The sequence below is a fragment of the Sarcophilus harrisii genome, chromosome X (assembly GCF_902635505.1).
Source record: "Sarcophilus harrisii chromosome X, mSarHar1.11, whole genome shotgun sequence".
Classification (NCBI taxonomy): Eukaryota; Metazoa; Chordata; class Mammalia; order Dasyuromorphia; family Dasyuridae; genus Sarcophilus; species Sarcophilus harrisii.
This window is the reverse complement of record NC_045432.1, coordinates 73,036,191-73,054,324: the sequence shown is the minus strand read 5'-3', so window position 1 is coordinate 73,054,324 and position 18,134 is coordinate 73,036,191. Positions and strand designations below refer to the sequence as shown.

Sequence of the window (18,134 nt, the reverse complement as noted above, 5' to 3'; positions counted from 1 at the left end):
CCCTTTGGCTCTGATCACTTGCTCAGACCGGCCTTAACACAAAGACCGTCACTCGCTTCGTACGTATATGCTTCACCAAGCATCTGATCCGCCGGCCTAGCACTTCCTTTGATTCCTCCCTTCTGAGATACGTTCTCAGGAGCTCAGGTGTTGAGTTTGCAGGGGGTTCCCTGTGAAATAATAAGGACTGAAGCACTATTGACATAGGATTGGCAGACTTAGGAGGTGGGAGGCACCATGGAGGTCTTCATGCCAAACGTGCTCATTTTAGTCCAGAATGGACTTGCTGGAAAGCAGGCTTTCTTGGAGATCAATTGATCAGATAAAGTAGCAAAACACTAAGAGGATGCAGTCAGGGAGAGTCACAATGATTTGGGTGTAGGACATGTATTTTAAGGAACTTAGCTGGTAAATCCCAAGAGCCCAGGCCAAGTTCTAGCTGGCCGCAGACTGAAAGTAAATAGCAATTGTTTTGGTTTTGGCAGAAACCCTGCAGATCTTCCCTTCCAGGATTGGATTTTCTTTTTGATGGGGTAAAAGAGGTCTTCCTTTGCCTTGATTCTTTTTTTATTAATTGTATTTTATTTTTTTCAAATATGTGTAATTTTCAACATTCATTTTTGTAAGACTTTGTGCTACAAATTTTCCTCCCTCCCTTACCTTAATCACTGAATGGGAGTTGCCTTAATCAAAACAATACTGTTCAAAACCCTGCTCTGCTTTAAAAGACCGAGGTTTCCCACTGCATCCAGGGCCATCCGGATCTCTCTCTGGCCACTGGACCCAGAGTGCTCTGCAGGGGGAAGTGAGGCAGATGACGGTGCCCAGCCCTCCCTCAACTCAGTGTCATTCACTTGTATGTCATGGCATCACCTCCCTGATGCCATGAGCCTCTTCCAGAGTGCAGGAAAAACAACAAGAAAATGCAAGAGAGGATGGAAATCCTCAATTTCAAATGTGGCTTGCAGAGAAGAAGCTCAAGGAAGCAGATGGGGGAGGAAGGGAGGATCCTGCCGAAAGCTGCTGGAGGGTGACCGGCTTTGCCTCCTGCCAGTCTTGCCAGGGCCCAGACCGTAGAGGCTAAGCGTAACTTGAGAACCACTCCCCATTATTTCCCATGACCGCTGGCAGAGCAGCTGTAGAGCAGGCTCTAACACCGATCGGCCAAACATAAGAAGTGTTATTACCACAATTTGTGGGGGGGACTCTGAGATTGGCAGTTCCGGCAGCATAATGCAAAGCCACGGTTTCATTAGTTTTGCCAAATAATTTTTGATTGAAATAAATGAATCGGGAAAATTGACAGAACTCTGAAGTTATCAGCATTTGAATAGAAATTATTTTGAATGAGAGAGGCATCCTGGTGGGGTATAAAAGAGCCCTGCTTTGGGAGTCGGGACACTTGACCACTTAATTACCCTTTCAACAAAAGGACAAATAATGGTAGGTGCATTAACTACTTCACAGCCCTGCTAATAAGATAAGTGCACTCTACACTGTACATTGATCTGTAAATGTGAAAAAGCCCTCAGTTGTCCCTCTTCCCCTCCAGATCATAATTGCGGTGAGCCAGCTGATAGCAGATGTGGCCCTGAGCGGAGGATCAAGGTTTCAGGAGTCTTTATTCATTGTTAATAACTTTGCTAACAGCGACAGGCCTATGAAGGTGAGTCTTCTTAATTGTACCTCATCTCTCATCTAGTAATCTCCAGGTTAGGGATCCAGAGGTTAAGCATCCTGACTACTCGGGAGATATTTGTTTGGAGCCATGCCTCTCTGAGGTCTGTGTCCAGCTGAGCTTGGAGAATGATTTTTCAGCTTGATTTGAAGCCTGTCCTACAACTGGCCTGGTTTCAAATTTACTAAATTGGGTTGGGTTGGGTTGGGTTAGGTTCTTTTTTTAATTTTTTGCTCAGAATTATAAAGCACTTAGAGTTGGGGATATGTGGAATTAAGAACCGTTCCCGTGGGGTTTTGTGGAGGCTGAAGAAATCAATTTGAAAAATTCCAGCTGCTCTCCAGCTGGGAGCATTTGTACAACAGCCAGTCTTACTGGTTTCCCCAGAGAATGAGTACATGCTCCAGCAAATCCCACTGATGTAGAAATAAATCTGGCCATGTAATCATCCTTCTTTTTTGCATTAAGAGTATAGTATTTTCTTAATGGGCCACCCTCCTCAGTGCCATGGAGGGTTTTCATATTTAATGAGCTCTAGGTTATTTAGCAACTGGCTTTCACCAAAAAATGGGGCTTTGGGCTGCCTCTCTTTGGCACAAAATGTCATACTGAAACATTTCTAATATGACTTAATCATATCCTTTCGGCTTGGTCGTGGCTAATGTGTGAACAACAAATCCAGCAAAAACGTACGTTGCACTTAATTCTGTGCCAAACACCGGTATTGGTTAGGGTCACAAATCGGCCCTTTTTCCCAAGCAGTACCCGTTCGCTTGGGGATATACTGTGTGTGACTTAGTAAATAAGCAAACCTGTGGCTAAAATATTTATAAAAGGTCTTTGAGCTGTACAGTACATGTTTATGTTTGTAAATGAATGGAAATCAACTCCCAGCTGTCTCTCTTGTGCTGTTTTTCAGCACCTACACAGATAATAATGGGTTGCGCCACTGGAATTAGGAGAGGGGGTCTTAACTTTTCCTTCGGCATAAATAAACAATGGACACTGAATGAATAAAGGTACAGGCCCGTGGGCACACACAGCTGTGTTGCCAGTGAGAAATATCTTTAATTTACCAAATTTCCAGTCTCTTCTAGCCCAGAAACAAAAATCTCCTCAGAGGGATTACACCGACCTTGGAAAATTCTTTTGGATGGGGACAGATTGGTCGTATGCAACACATAAGCGGTCGTTTGGGTCAGAATTTTTCCGTGCCAAGGCTCTGGGGGAATTCATCTAGCCTGCTCCTCATTGTCTGCTAACTTACTATATATGGTAGTCAGGGGATGGACTAAACGTGCCAGGCAAAACTGCCTTCGGTATTACTCCACAAGGAAATGGGAGAAACACAGCATGGTCCCTACTCTGGCTGAACACCTCCTTAAAAGTTTCAGGCCACTTGAGGTTGGCCGGATTGGTGAGAAAAAAAAAACCCAGTGAGGCATCGGAAGTAGGCAAATGATGTTACAAATAATACTTGGTTCACCGGCATCAGATTAATTTTCTAGTTCTGTCAAAACTCAATTCTGATTATTAGGTATGTGTTACAGTCCTCCCTTCAGATGTGCCCATGGGCATTTCTTTGAAGCTTAAAATCTAGTGGCAAAAAGCATCAAGTTCTCTGGGTAAAAAAGGGACTTCCAGCACACTGGACGATTCTGAAATCCTTCTGTGTTGTGTTTCTGTTTTCAATTAGGCGACTGCTTTTCCCACAGAAGTGAAAGATCTCACCAAGAGAATCCGCACCGTCCTTATGGCCACTGCCCAGATGAAGGAGCATGAGAAAGACCCAGAGATGCTGATTGACCTCCAGTACAGCTTAGCCAAATCTTATGCGAGTACCCCAGAGCTTCGCAAAACCTGGCTCGACAGCATGGCCAAGATCCATATCAAAAATGGCGATTTTTCTGAGGTGACTCTTGGGGGCTACGGTACAGCTCTAGCTGCAGGGGCTTCTGAAGCACAGGCTGTCTGATTCTCCTTTCTTTCTCATCCTTTTGCAGGCTGCCATGTGTTATGTCCACGTAGCAGCTCTGGTGGCGGAATTTCTTCACCGAAAAAGTAAGCTGGGTTTGGCATCGGAGAAGGGTTGACTGAATACGTTCTCTCCGACACCTATCTGTTAATGCTGTGCGAAGATGCTGGTTTCAAAAAATTAGGTTCAGCTTTAGATCGAGTTGAGTTTGAGCAGAATTAGGTTACAAAAACAAACTGGATTGTACACTTTGCCTTCTGCTCACAGAAGGATTACAGATAAGAGTTTTAGGCCGTGCCAGGTCAGGTGTGCGATGTTTATTCTCCCTGGCAGACTGCCTCTGATTTCATTCCTACAGAGCTCACAGCACTCTAACAGACTTGCTTCCCTGACATCTGCCTACCTTTTACCACTTCCTGCCCATGGGACACCTGGGTTCCTCATAAGTACCCTACTCTTCTGGGGCACTCTAGTCCAACAGCTGTGTGTTGGTTGACTCCCAGGTCTTTATGGTATCTGCCCTGGTTAATCCGAAGGTTTGTCTTGGTGGCAGCTTCCTCTCTGAATGTCTTGCAAAATATTGGACCCACTCACGCCGCACAGCAGGTGCACAAGTTTGGAATCTGCCCGGCCTTAGAGAGAACCAGTGCAAAAATCTGGCCTTATCTAGCAGAGCTACCCACGTTACTTCCTGATGGGGCTCTAGACACAGCCAACGTTGGGGGAAAAGCAAGCCAAGCTTTGGAGGCTATGGGAACAAAACTTCAAGGTTTGCCCCAATATTCGAGTATTGATATTAAGCACAGATCCTTAATTAGTTGAGGAATCATTGTTGAGTTATCTCCTTTAAGTATGATGAGAAAAAAAACCCACCTGTAAGGAAAAAAACAACTAAGCAGATAGCTCACAAATATTCTTTTTGTCTATTATCATCCTAACTGGATTCATTTCACTTGGATTTTTACTTTAAAAATTAGTTAAGGGACAGTTAGGTGGTGCCATGGATAGAGCACTAGCCCTGAAGTCTGGAGGACCCGAGTTCAAATCTGGTCTCAAACACTTAACACTTACTGGCTGGGTGACCCTGGGCAAGTCACTTAAACCTAATTGCCTCAGGGAAAAAAAAGTTAATATTGAGATTATTCTGCCCAATTCAGATAGATACAACTTGCGTGTACTTTCTTGTTTTCCTTTTAGTGATGTTGTCATAGCTTTTAAAATGGTAAGACATTTGCTAGAAAAGGCCCAGTTTCCCATTTTTCATGTCAAGGGTTTACCTGAAAAGAAAATACAAAATGATAGTACATTTAAAATATTGGGCAGGGAATGGTGGTGCAGAGCTGTAAGCCCTTCAATTAAGATGGCTGGAAGTCTGAGCTGCAGTGCACTCAGGTGACTTGGCATCAGGATGGTAAGCCTCATGTATCAAAGGGTCACCGAGTTGCCCGAGGATGGACGGGCAAACTGGGCCTGGTCTAAAACAGAGCAGGTCAAAGCTCCCATGGCCATCGGGAGTTTCTGCTGCACCTTCAGAGCAGCTAAGATAGGGACATGTATTCTCTAGCTAAACAAGCAAAGGAAGAAAGAAAGAAAACATTGCATTTCCAATTTGATGATTTCAGATAAGAAGATAACTGAAGAGTACCTGGCATTGGAAACATCTGCCATGATTTGTTTTTAAAAAGAAATTAAAGTTAGACCCTATTGTTCCTAAACTGGTAGGACTCAAATCTGAAGTAAGGGAATATTTAAGTGCCTGCCCACACACACATCCGGTTACTTAGATTAAAAACAAATTATTTCCCAAGACCCCCCCCCCCACTAGTACAGATCTTAAAAATTAAGAGCAGAATTTCTTTCACTTTATCAGTTTTTCAAGGTTCGAAATATAACTGGGGGATTGAGCAGAGTCTCAGCGAGAATGATGCATAAATCTGATTGTGGTTTTTCCGGCAGCTGCATTAAGGAAAAATTCCCAACTTACTACAGCAGGGCAAGCAGGACGTGGCAAGCGCAGTCCAGGCCTGTAACGAGTTCTTTAAATATTTATTGTACAATGCCCTCAAGGTCTCTCTTAGAATTTATCCTTCTTGCCCAGCAAAGAACTTTTTTCTCTGGGAGAAAACAGAATTGGATCTTAAGGAGAAAAAGCAGCAGCTTTAGCAGAGGAAGCATATTCAGTCATAGCTGCCGTCTGTCGCTCAGTCCGGAATATGTTGTGGTAACATTTAGCACAGAGCTGAGTTAGCACCTCAGAAACAGTACTGTGCTTCATTAATAGTTCCATCGACTAAGGAACCATAGAAAGCTGTTTGGGGGGTTCTTAGGCTCTTCAAGCCAAGAGGTAAGTAGTAGAAGTGTGAGCTATTGCCACATCATGCTAGCTAAACCCTTCAAAGAGGGCTGAAGACTACAGCGTCCGGAGGGACAAATCTAAAGAGGAAATGGAGAATGTTTCACTATGAAAAGCCAGATTGCTAAATGGGCTCCTCACTACGGAGCTGTAAAAAAGTCATAAAGTACTGTATGTCTATTAAATAAGAAAGGTGATGAGAAAGGCAGAAGGTTCATGGAGAACAACATATGACTCACTCAGTTTGAGCATGTGTAATTTTCCAGGAAAAAACCTAAGACGCTGAACTATTTTTCAGTTCACGTCTTCCCTCAAACTCTTCTTTCTGCTAAGAGGGAGGAAATAACATGACCATTGTCAGTTGGCACATTAGACGTGCCTCCTGGGCTGCTTTGGCATTTGGGGGCTTTTTCTTCATGGCGAAGTCTATAGGGTGGGTTATAATTAAGAGAAGGGTCTGGGTGGAGGGAACAGATCAGGCACAACTACTGGCCATTTCAACTGTCCTCTTTCTCCTGCTTCCAATTTTCCTTACTTGCTTGGGCTGGAACTGTAGTTTTCCTTGTGTAGGAAAGGGATTTTTTCCCAGGGTCCTTGCCACGTCCTCCAACTTGTATAAACCCAACCCTCTCTAGCAGAAAACTTGATTGTAGCATCTGTGTGATCCATGAGGAGCTGAGTCAGCCTCGCTCAGAATCCCCGTGATCATCAGAAACGTCTACTTTTGGTGTTCCTCTTACTCATGACTGCCCCGGCCGTGAGGGTCAGTATGTGACCATCCCTTTACTGGAATTCTAAAGAAGGACAGAGCTAGTCTCAGAAATCCCTCGAGGTCCTTTTCCAGGTGGCTTCTGTCAGCAGATGGAACCCCACTGCTTCTCCTGGGTGGATGACCCCCAAGCACTGGAGATGCAAGAAGGTCTTGGTTTCCACTTGGTTAGGCCAAAGGGACAAACCCCAACTGCTTGTTCCGTTCTTTGGCTCCTCTGAAGCCGCTAGGACAGAGCGCTCGAGGGTGTTTCCCTCTCCAGAATCTTTTTCTCTGATCCACATGTGGTACTATTGCTTGAACTAGACTTCTCCCAGAGATTGACACTCCAGTTGGCGATCTTATACTATTTACAATTGTAGCTCACATCCTCTGTCTGTCCCAGCCTTCTAGGCCAGCAAAGGCTGGGCTCAGCAAACTACCGCCAGAGGGACCATTGCTTTTTTTTGCTTTAAAATGTAAAAATCATTCTTAATGACCAAGGCCAGTACAAAAAACCAAAACAAATAAAACATCAGCCTGCAGTCTGCCCTAAGCAAGAAGCTGTAGCTAGCCCAGCCTCGTTTTAGTTATAGTTACTGAAAGGGAAAAGTCCATCTTTGGAGGAAAAAAAAGGTAATCCCTGGGAGCTCTTGCAAGTTCTCTGGTACTTCTCATTCTCTCTCCAGCAAATACTAGCTTTAGACCTGACTATTCAAGTGGGATAAAGAGCTGAAGATGGACATCAGTGAATATCCAGTAGTCATGGAGGATGGGGAAATGGGAGAACAACTGTACCCTCCTTAATCAGGTCACCAAAGAAACAAAATCTTAGGAATCTGGGAGAGGGGAACTACTGAATTAGGACCCAGAGACAGTGAATATTTAGATAGTTCATAGTTATATTACCGCTTACTGGTAATTCAACAAACATTTATTAAGGCTTTATACTAAACTCTGATAATACAGAGACAGAACAAGACAGAACAAAACAAAACAAAACAGTCCTTTCTCTCAAGGAGTTTGCAATTCTACTGAGCAAGATGATAAGTGCCTGGGGTTGTCTTCTTTTAACAGAAGGTCTGATGCAGTGTTCTGAAGTGAGGGAAAAAATAGAAATAAGTTTCCTTTCTGTGGTAACAAACTTCAGTTATGCCTTTGGCCCTTGTGCAAATTTTCCTAAGGTTTCACTTTTGAATTTATAACTGATCCTAAAAGTCTTATGACAGGTTAACGTTGTGATTTTTCCATTAATTTACTCCCATGGTTCACAGAGTTATTCTCTAGTGGCTGCTCCGCATTCAAGAAAATCACTCCCAATATTGATGAGGAAGGGGCAATGAAAGAAGATGCAGGAATGATGGATGTCCATTATAGTGAGGTAAGCTTCCCAAATTTTCTCTACCAGCTCCACATACTTAATTAATTTTTGTTTAAAATTCTGATTTTGCAAATGTTTTGACCTCTAACTAATGCTGGAAGCCATGTCAAATGAATTCCTGTGTGGAAAAAAAAAAAAAGCTGTGGGTTTGCTGCACTAAGATTAAGAGCACCTTCAGAACTAGTATGGTTGAGTATTTTTGCACGTGACTCCCAGTTGACCTTGGGGCATTGAAACTGCAGAGGTCGAGCTTGCTTCAGCCAAGATGGAAAGACCAGGCCCTTGAACCCTTTCGTGGGCAAATGACTGATTTGTTACCCGGCATTACTAAAAATGTCAGCATTTTGCTAACCACAGCTTTGCATCTTCTAAGCAATGTAAACATATTTTGAAAACGATTTCATAAAGTTACAAAATTAAAGTTTTCTATGGTGAAGACCAAGGGAATAATTAAATCTTTCCCCAAACTTAACAGGGAAAGACTTTATCAGTTAATCAACAAATAGTTACGCAAGGTATCTGTAAGACAAAAGGATAAAATGCTCCCTGTCTTGTAAGACTGACCCGTCTCCATGGGGATCATGTGTACACACGAGATAGCACTGGTTTAAGAATAATACAGGCAGTGTGTGTTCTAGGAGCTTGAAGAACAAGAGATTGATTTGACTGGTCTGGTCATGAAGGAAGCGGGATTAGATCTGGTCCTGGGAAGCTGAATTTCAAGGGTGGAGGAAGGAACCCGCCATTTAATGAAAATGTCCTGGGTGCCAGGCATTGGGTTAAGCACTTTACAAACAGCACATCATTTGATAGGATATAGACGGATGGAGAGAAGAAGAGTAATTAGGGGGAGGGGAAGCAATATAAATAGAGATGGGAAAGCCCAAACCAGTTTGGATGGACCATAGGGCTCCTGTAAGTAAAAGAATAGGAGGTGAAGGTGGAAAGGAAGGTACTGGGAAGTCACACAAGTCAGGCTACAGCGTTTGGACTTGTTCCTCTAAGCGAGGGGGACCTGTTTAAAAAAAAGAGGGACCCAGCAGAATGGATACTCGAACAACACTACTCGAGGAGTTACATGAAAGATGGGAGAGACAAGAGGCAGTGAGACAAATTAGAAGAGTAACCCAGTGGACTAGGTGCAAGGTGCTGAATTCTAAGCTAGGGTTGTAGCATTGGAAATGGGAAGGAAAAAACCAGAAATGAGAAACATTACAAAGGAAAAAATGCCAGGACTTGGTGAGGGAGGAAGAGAAATCAGAGATGACTCAAATTTCAAGCCAAGGGGCCATTAATAGAAATAAGGAAGTGAGAAAAGTGGAGTTGGTTTCGGGAGAGGAAGATGAATTTGGTTTGGAACATGCTAAGTTGGAGGTGTGTACAGGACTAGAACTTGAGAGAGGTAGCAGTTGGCGATGGTGATTTAGATGAGAAGTCCTCTTACGGTTGGGTTGTTTGCTTTCAAAAGGTTTCTTAGATGTAGTATTTAACTGGAACTCCACAACCATGTTGTGAAGGTATCCATTGTTTAGCTCCACTTTAAAGATGAGGTAACTGAGGTTTGGAGAAGCTAAGGGGTCTCATCCAGAGCCAGAGCTAAAAGCAGTCTTCTCACTTCTAGGCTAGTGTTCTTTCTTCTAGAAGAAAGAGAGACGTGCTCGGAACCCAGATTTAGGAGACAGCCATCCTTCTGAGATGACAGGAGGCAGAGATGATCAGAGAGGTAGCAGCCCTGAGAATAACCATTATTCAAACCCAAGCTTTGTTTAGAAATATATGCAGCACCTAGAATGTATTGTCCAAGAAGCAGTGGCGGGGGGAGGGGGGAGTGCCTTAACTTAGAAAAGCTGTGTACATTTCAAATTGCTCCTGGTTCAGTTAACTGGCCAAATCAATAGATTACTACATGGGAAGAGACTTGGGTTCTTTTTAAAAATAATTTTATTTTTAATTTAATATTTTCTTTTCCCCCTATTACATGTAAAACACTTTTCAACATTTAATTTTAAAGCTGAACTCCAAATTCTCTCCCTCCCTCCTTACCCCCCTCATTGAGAAGGCAAGCAACTTGACATATGTTTTATAGGATTCCATATGTATAACTTATTCCTATATCAGTCACATTGTTAAAAAAAAATCACAGACCAAAATGAAAACCCAAGAAAAATGAAGGAAGTTTAAACAGTATGCTTTGATGGGTGTTCTTTCTCTGGGGATGATAGCATGCTAAGTCCTTCAGAGTTGTCGTGGGTCATTGCATTGGTTAGAATAGTCAAGTCATTCACAGCTGATCATCTTACAACATTGCTGTTAGGGTGTCTGATGTTCTCCTGGTTCTACTCATTTCATTTTGCCTCAGCTCACGGAAGTCTCTCCAAGTTTCTCTGAGATCATCCTCCTCATCATCTCTTATATCACAATATGTTGGGATTCTTACAAGATTCTAAGTAAGTGGGATTGAGGAGACAGTGGTTAAATGTAGTTTAGCATTGATTTAATCCTACAACAAATTATGGTTTCTTAGTGATGTAATGATTGGTGTGTACTCAGTGTGGAGCATATAAGGAGGAGCTCTCAGGGCCAGAAAGGACAGGTGTACTAGAAGCTCTCGGAGGCTGAGACAGATTCATTCTATCTTCCACCTTTGTTGTGGCCGGAGGCTGAAACAGAAACCTTTGGAGTCTGGAAGATTGAGAAGCCAGAGAAGGCAGGCCTCTCAGAACCAAGGAGAGCGATAGGCCTCCAGAAAAATTAGCCGAGCCCCAAGTGAAGGAGATAAGACTTTGAAGGAGACAAAGGATTTGGACTTTAACTCATGGCTGCATTTGGGGTGATTACTGAGCTGAAACAAAGACTGCCACCAGAAGCCCCCCAAGAAACCTGTTCCCAGAGAATATTATGATTTAGAGAAGAATATTACAACAATAGTCTTTCATCACGAATTGTTCAGCCATTCCTCAATTGATAGCTATCCCCTCAATTTTCAAGTCTTTGCTTTTCACCAGAAAAGAGCCCCTGTAAATATTTGGAGAGCGTGGCAAATTGTTCTACGTAATGGTTGACTCAATATGCAACTCCAACAACTGTGCATAAATGTCTAACTTTTCCCACATCCTCTCCAACATTTATCATTTGCCTTTTCTGTCCTATTGGCCCATCTAATAGGTGTGAGCTAGTAGCTCAGTATTTTAATTTGCATTGCTTCAGTCATTAGGAGTGATTTAGAGCATTTTTTCATTTGGCTAGAGATGGCTTTGATTACTTCATTTGAAAACTAGTTTTTGATCATCTGTCATGAAGAAATAGCTTTTATTTTTATCCCCCTGACTCATTTTTCTTTTCAACTGAGAGATGAGGCCATTCTTAGAGAAACCTATTCAAAAAAGTTTTCAGTTAGAATCGCTATTTCCCTCCATCCTATTTCCCCCATTTATTCCATTCTCTCCTTTTGCCCTCCCCTGTAGAGGGTCGGAACTCTGAAAAGGTGTACTTGAATCTAGGTCAGCAGGGTACTTATAGTTAAGCACATACTTAGTGTAATATGGTGATACGCTGGCTATGTTGGCGCACACTCACTGTGCTGTAACCGTACCAAGGTATTTAAGGGCTGGAAGGACTCCGATACACAGACGCAGACAAGACTTTAGGCTGCAGACTCCAGAGTTCAGACTCCATCTTTGGCCAGCCTCGTACTAATCCTCCTGCCTCCTTCACTTCTCCACTAAGACCAAGGACTCGATCCTGAGATCATCCAGAGAGCTAGTCTGGACATTACATTCCCTCTCCCCCCCCTCAAAGTATTCTGCTCCAGATTGGTGCCTTCCCCAGTCCACCTTTCCTTCCATAAGTGCCTTCCCCTTTCTCTCATCCCCTTGTCCTGGTTTCCTGTAGAGTAAGAAAGATTTCTAGATCCAATTGAGTAGTGTGTTCTTCCCTCTTTAAGCCGATTCTGAGGAGAATAAGGTTCGTGTGTTCCCTGGTGTCTCCTCTAACACCCCCTCTGCCATAATAGTTATACTTTATCTCTTTTATGAGATAATTTATCCCATTCTACCCATTCTCCCTGTCCCTTTCCCTTTCTTCAAGTGCATTCCTCTCTCTCACCCCTTTATTTTTTTAGATATCATCCCTTCACATTCAACTCACACCTGTGCTCTGTCACACACACACACACACACACACACACACACACCCTTTAACTGCCCTAATGATGAAAAAAGTTCTTATGAATCACAAGCATTACCCTCCGCTATAGGAATATAAACTGTTTAACTTTAAATCCCTTATGATTTCCTTTTCCTGTTTATCTTTCTGTGATTCTTGAGTATTTGAAAGTCAAATTTTCTATTCAGCTCAGGTCTTTTCATCAGGAATGCTTGAAAGTCCTCTATTTATTGAATATCCATTTTTCCCCCGGCAGGATTATACTCAGTTTATTGGTCCTTGGTTATAATCCTAGACCTCCTTTGCCCTGTGGAACATTATATTCCAAGCCCTGAGATCCTTTAATGAAGAAACTGCTAAATCTTGTGCTATCTTGACTAAGGCTTCCCTAGCATTATTTCTTTCTGGTTATTTGCAATACTTTTTCTTCAACCTGGGAGTGCTAGAATTTGGCCATAGTATTCCTGGGAGTTTTCATTTGGTGATCAGTAGATTCTTTGCATTTGTAGTTTACATTCTGGTAAACTTCGGGGCACTTTTCCTTGATAATTTCTTGAGAGATGTTGTCTAGGCTCTTTTGATCATGGATTTCAGGAAATCCAATGATGTTAAAATTCTTTCTCCTGGATCTGTTTTCCGAGTCAGTTATTTTTCAGTGACATAATTTCAGTTTCTTGAATTTTTTTCATTCTTTTGATTTTATTCAAATGTTTCTTGATCTCTCCTAGAATCATTAGTTTCCACTTGGTCAGTTCTAATTTTTAAGGAATTATTTTCTTCAGTGAAGTTTTCCATTCTTCCGTGGTGGTGTGATCTGAAGAGAGGTGTGTTTACTGGTGTCCTGGCCTGTGCTCTGGTCCGTGAGTGACCAGTATGCTTTTCTTCCTGGGAGCTGTGATATGAGGGGCCCTGCTTCACTGTAGGCCACGAACTCTGATGTGGTAGGATTCTTCCTCACCCTGGGATTGCCACTCAGCACTGTAACCTGGTGGATCTGTACGAGCACAACAGATCTGTGGCCCTACTGCCAGCAAAGAAACTCCAGTAACCTCCTTCTTAACAGTCGTTTGACTCTCTAGGAGCTGCAGCTGCTGATTCACTCCCTCCCATTCCCAGTTTCCTGGAGCTGGGGCTGTGCTGGGGTAGCCTGCACAAGATTGTACTCTATCTCCTCTTATCCCAGTGTGACAGACCATTGCTGCTAAAGTGTCGAGTTGTCTTGGGTTGGAAAATTGTTTCTCCCCCATCCTTTTGTGGGATTTGTCACTTCAGGATTTGTTTTAGGGGTTTATTTGAAGGTCTTTGTAGGAGAGCTTAGGTGAGCGAGTCCCTGGTTTCTCTCTGCCATCTTCAAGATTTGTGTTCTAGTCCTTACCTGCCACTAATGCATTGTGGGACTTTGAGCAAATCACATTACTTCTAGGAACCTGAGTCTAGGAGACTAGATTAAGTTATCTAGTCTGACCCTTACAAGTAATTTCTTCAGCCTCGGTTTAAATGGTGTAGAAAACTTATTATACAAGTGTCCTTGTCTGAAAAATTTTATAAGGACTGAGGGAGAAGGAAATCAATTTCATTGCTAAATATAATTTTTAAAATTTATTTTTATTGATAGCAGTAAAATTTTCCCCAGAGCTATCCCATCTAATAGTGTTTTTTAAAGAAAAAGAAGCAACAATTCACGGATACATTGAAAAAGTTTGGAAATGGGTGCTATGTACCTGTCACATCCACAGACTTCCCATTGGCACAAAATGGCATGGTGGGAATGTCTTCCCATAGTTCTTCTTTGGGGCCAGGATTGTTCTTTGTAATTTTACAGCATTTGCTTTTGATTGCTCTCTAGTTGTTTTCTGTAAGCCTCAGTTCACATAGATATTTCCAAGTTTCTCTCTATTCATCATATTCATTTCTCATGGCGCAGTAATATTCCGTTACATTTATGGATCACAGTTTATTTTGACATTTCCCAATGGATGAGCATATAGTTTGTTTCTAATTCTTTGATAGCAAAAGTGCTACTGTCAATAGTTTGGTTAGTAAATGGACACTTTCTGCTTACAAATGGTCTTCTTGGGGTAGAAGTCTAAGTAATGGGATCTTTGAGTCAAAGGATAGGGACATTTTAGAAACTTTATTTGCCTGATTCTACATTGCTTTCCAAAACGGTTGTACCTATTTGTAATGTCACCAACGACGCGCTGGTGTGCCGCAGAATCTCATGGTCATTCTGGTTGGCGTTTCTCTTATGAGGAGTGATTTGTCATTCTTTCATTTACCTAACAGTTTTCAGTTTTTCTTGAGAACTGTTCATATCCTTTGGCCACTTATATACTGGAGAATGGCTTTTGGTTATATACCTAAATAAATATAGAGATTTGTTTACTGTTTATATATCTTAAGGAAATGTAACACATAGATTTTTTTGCCCATTCTACTGCTTGCTTTCTTTTCCTTGTTGAATTCATTTTGTTTGCACAAAAGCTCTTCGGTGTGATGCGCTGTAATCTATTGTAGCTTTTGTAAGTGCTTCTATCTCTCCTCCTTTGACTAAAAAACCATTTCCTAACAACTGCTCAAAAGGTTATAAAAGTGTGAATGCCCTTTGACCCAGCAATCCCAAAGAGGATCCAAGAAAAGGGGGAAAAGACCTGTTTATACAAAAATATTTCCAGCAGCTCTTTTGTGGTGGCAAAGAACTGGAAACTGAGGAAAATGCCCAGGAAACTGGGGAATGGCTAAATAAGTTGTAATACATGATTATGATGGAATAGTATTGTGCAGTAAGAAATAGAAAGAAAGATGGTTTCGGAAATACTTAGAAAGACTTCCTTAAGCTGATGATGTGAAGTGAACAGAACCAGAACATGTACCCGGTAACACAATATTGTAATGACAATCTACCGTGAAAGACTTGGCTATTTTTTATTTATTTTTTCCTTCAATTACATGTAAAACAAAACTGTGCATTTTGGGAAATTTTGAGTTCCAAATTCCCTCCCTTCCCCCTTCCTTGAGAAGGCAAGCAATTTGATATAGATAACACACATGCAATAATGCAGAACATTTCCATATTAACTGTGTTCAAAAGAAAACCCAGACGGCCCCTCCCACCAAAAACAAATAATAAAAAAAAAGCTTGAAAATAAAAGTATGTGTCATTCTGCATACTTTACCTTAAAATGCAGTTAATCTGCATTCAGACTCCCATAGTTGTTTCCCTGGAAGTGGAGAAGAGTTTTCTTTTAGAAGCACTTGGGAATTCTCTTGGATCATTGTATTGCAGAGAACAGTTGGCTTAGCTGTTTTGAATCAGATGAGGATCCAAGACAATTCCAAGGGACCCATGATAAAAAAATGTTCTCTACCTCCAGAGAGAGACTTGATGAACTCTGAGTGCAAACACGTCATTTTTTTCACTGTCTTTATTTTTCTTGGTGTGTGCTGACATTTTGTGCAGCAGCTTCACAATAAAACTGATAGATTTAGGGAGGGAATCTGGAACTCACTTTAAAAAAAAAATAAGTATTAAAGTTAAACTTTTAAAAATGTAAGAAGGAAATATTTAATGAAAAATTTTAAATACTGAAAAAGCCATGTACTACCCCCTAAGTGTGAATGCTATTTCGGTTCTAATTGTTTACGGTATGATTGTTATTAACAAAGTTGCATTTCCACTTAGGAGGTGTTGTGGAATATAGCATAGGGTAATGGTCTGAGCCTAATTTCTGTCCAGTTTGTCATAAATTAGGGCGTTCTTTTCTAAGTGATTTATATTTTCTAGCTTTTCGCATATGAGGTTACTGAATTTTATCTTTTCTGATTCTCTCTTTTTGAGCCTGTTCCATTGATCTACTTCTCTATTTTTTTTTTTTTTAACCAAGACCAGATGATTTTGGTGGCTGCTGCTTTTATGGTAATAGTTAAAGATATGGAAATGCTATTCTCCTTTCACCCTTCCCTCTTTTTTAATATTTCCCTTAACTTTTTAATTTTATGAATGAATTTTGTTACTAAAAATTAACTTTGCTAGTGTTATTTGTTTATTTAGGGAAGGTGCTGTAACTGCATTTACGTGCTTTGGTAGATTGACCACCAAATGTTTTTGACATTTTGTCACTGTTCAGAATAGGATTGCCCTTTCTATTACTGTCTCTTGGATTCTGTTCCTATTTTATTGAAATGGTATTGATTTTGTAGCCTGCAACTTTGCCAAAGCTATTGATTATCTGCAAAATGGGATGGTTTTACTCCTATTTTTAATGGGAAAGCTTGTAGTGTGTTCGCATTGCATATTATGCTTACTTTCAAATTCTTTCCTCTTCCACCGGTGAGACAAGAAATACAATATTCATACATATGAAGTTAGTCAGACTTTATTGATTTAATTATGTTGTTACATCTTGGTCATAATCAATGATTTTTTTTAAACAAAGTGCTGTGATCTGACAGGATTCTGTGAAAAAAATTTGTATTAATTATCCTTCTCTAGGTATCTATATTTATTTGTCTCATAGAAAGTGATACATATTATGTAAATATGTACCATTAGAATTATAATTGATCTTTATATAGAAGTTCACCAGGACCAGCAGTTTTTTTTCCCCCGTCAGAGTTCATTTATAGATAATTCTATGTCTTGTTCTGAGATTGGATTATTCAAAGTTTGGTGTTTTGATCATTCTCTGTTTTTCTCTTATCTTTTGAGTGACCAACCAAGAACTAGGATCCATTTCCTTAGTAAACATCCCTAAAAGATTCTTTTGCTTTCGTCTTTAGTGATTGATAACTTCTTTTAATTCACTCTATACAAGGAAGTTTTTATTTGAATACTTTTGCCACAAGGAGAAAGATTGAGCCAGGGGCAAAACTCTCTCCCCAATGTAACCCACGGTCTTAGAGAGTTGTCTACAGCCCCGAGAGGTTAAGTGACACAGCTAGTTTGTTTGGAAGGTAATCCTTCAACTCGGAATCTTTCAGAAAGCACACGTCTGTAACCCCATATTGTGCCTATTTCTGTTGAACACAGGAAGTTTTGTTGGAGCTCTTGGAACAGTGTGTAGATGGCTTGTGGAAAGCAGAACGTTATGAAGTAATCTCTGAGATTTCCAAATTAATCATTCCAATTTATGAGAAACGTCGGGAATTTGAGGTAAGTAGTTAGAATCATGAAAATAGCAGAGAGTCAACTTTAGGTAGAATTGTTTAAAGTGGAGTAGTCTTGTTACTAAATGGCTAGAAATTTAAAATAATTGTACAAAACTCTGGGTTTCAAGTCAGATGACTCCCTTCCCTGCTGTGTAAAATGAGGGTGTTAACCAATTGGCCTTTAAGGTCTCTTTTCAAGGCTGTTCTTGTTCCTTCAGGGTCATCTAGTTCTCAGCTGTGGCTCCAAAGTCACTTCCTCCTGTGCCATTCTAACTTTGCTGGCCACCAGACTTCAATGAGTCTGGAAAAAGAGAGTGAAGCTGATGACTTTGTGTAACTCTCCCTCAACCCTCCAGACATCACCTTGTGATGGCATTGGTCCTCTTAGAAAATGAGAGACAACAAGCTATCTTTCTGTTCTAAATGTGATTCCACATGTGTAAAGTCCTAAAGAGTATGACCTGGATTCTTTCTATGAAATTCTCATTTAATATGAGCTTCAGTTTTATTTGGTGGTCCCCATTCCATAGCTTTGGAAAAGGTGTGAGGGATACAGCTCAATTTATGTCTAAATCTTTATAGAGCTATATAGGAAGGCAAGGGAGAACATAGGCTGCCTTATCCTGGGGCAGAGTTAAATTCAATATTGGGGTGTCTCCTTTCTTATGGATGTGTGGTAGTGATCAT

At 41.1% G+C, this 18,134-nt stretch overlaps 1 protein-coding gene across 4 annotated transcripts in view; it reads left to right on the top strand.

Moving 5' to 3' along the window:
* DOCK11 (dedicator of cytokinesis 11) overlaps positions 1–18,134 on the top strand; it is a 177,476-nt gene that overhangs the window by 147,378 nt on the left and 11,964 nt on the right. For all 4 annotated transcript variants that reach the window (XM_031944634.1, XM_031944635.1, XM_031944633.1 and 1 more), the window contains 5 exons: positions 1,553–1,666; positions 3,375–3,590; positions 3,682–3,739; positions 8,029–8,135; positions 17,329–17,451. In XM_031944634.1, coding sequence (XP_031800494.1) covers positions 1,553–1,666; positions 3,375–3,590; positions 3,682–3,739; positions 8,029–8,135; positions 17,329–17,451 — 618 coding nt within the window. The remainder of the gene's footprint in view (positions 1–1,552; positions 1,667–3,374; positions 3,591–3,681; positions 3,740–8,028; positions 8,136–17,328; positions 17,452–18,134) is intronic.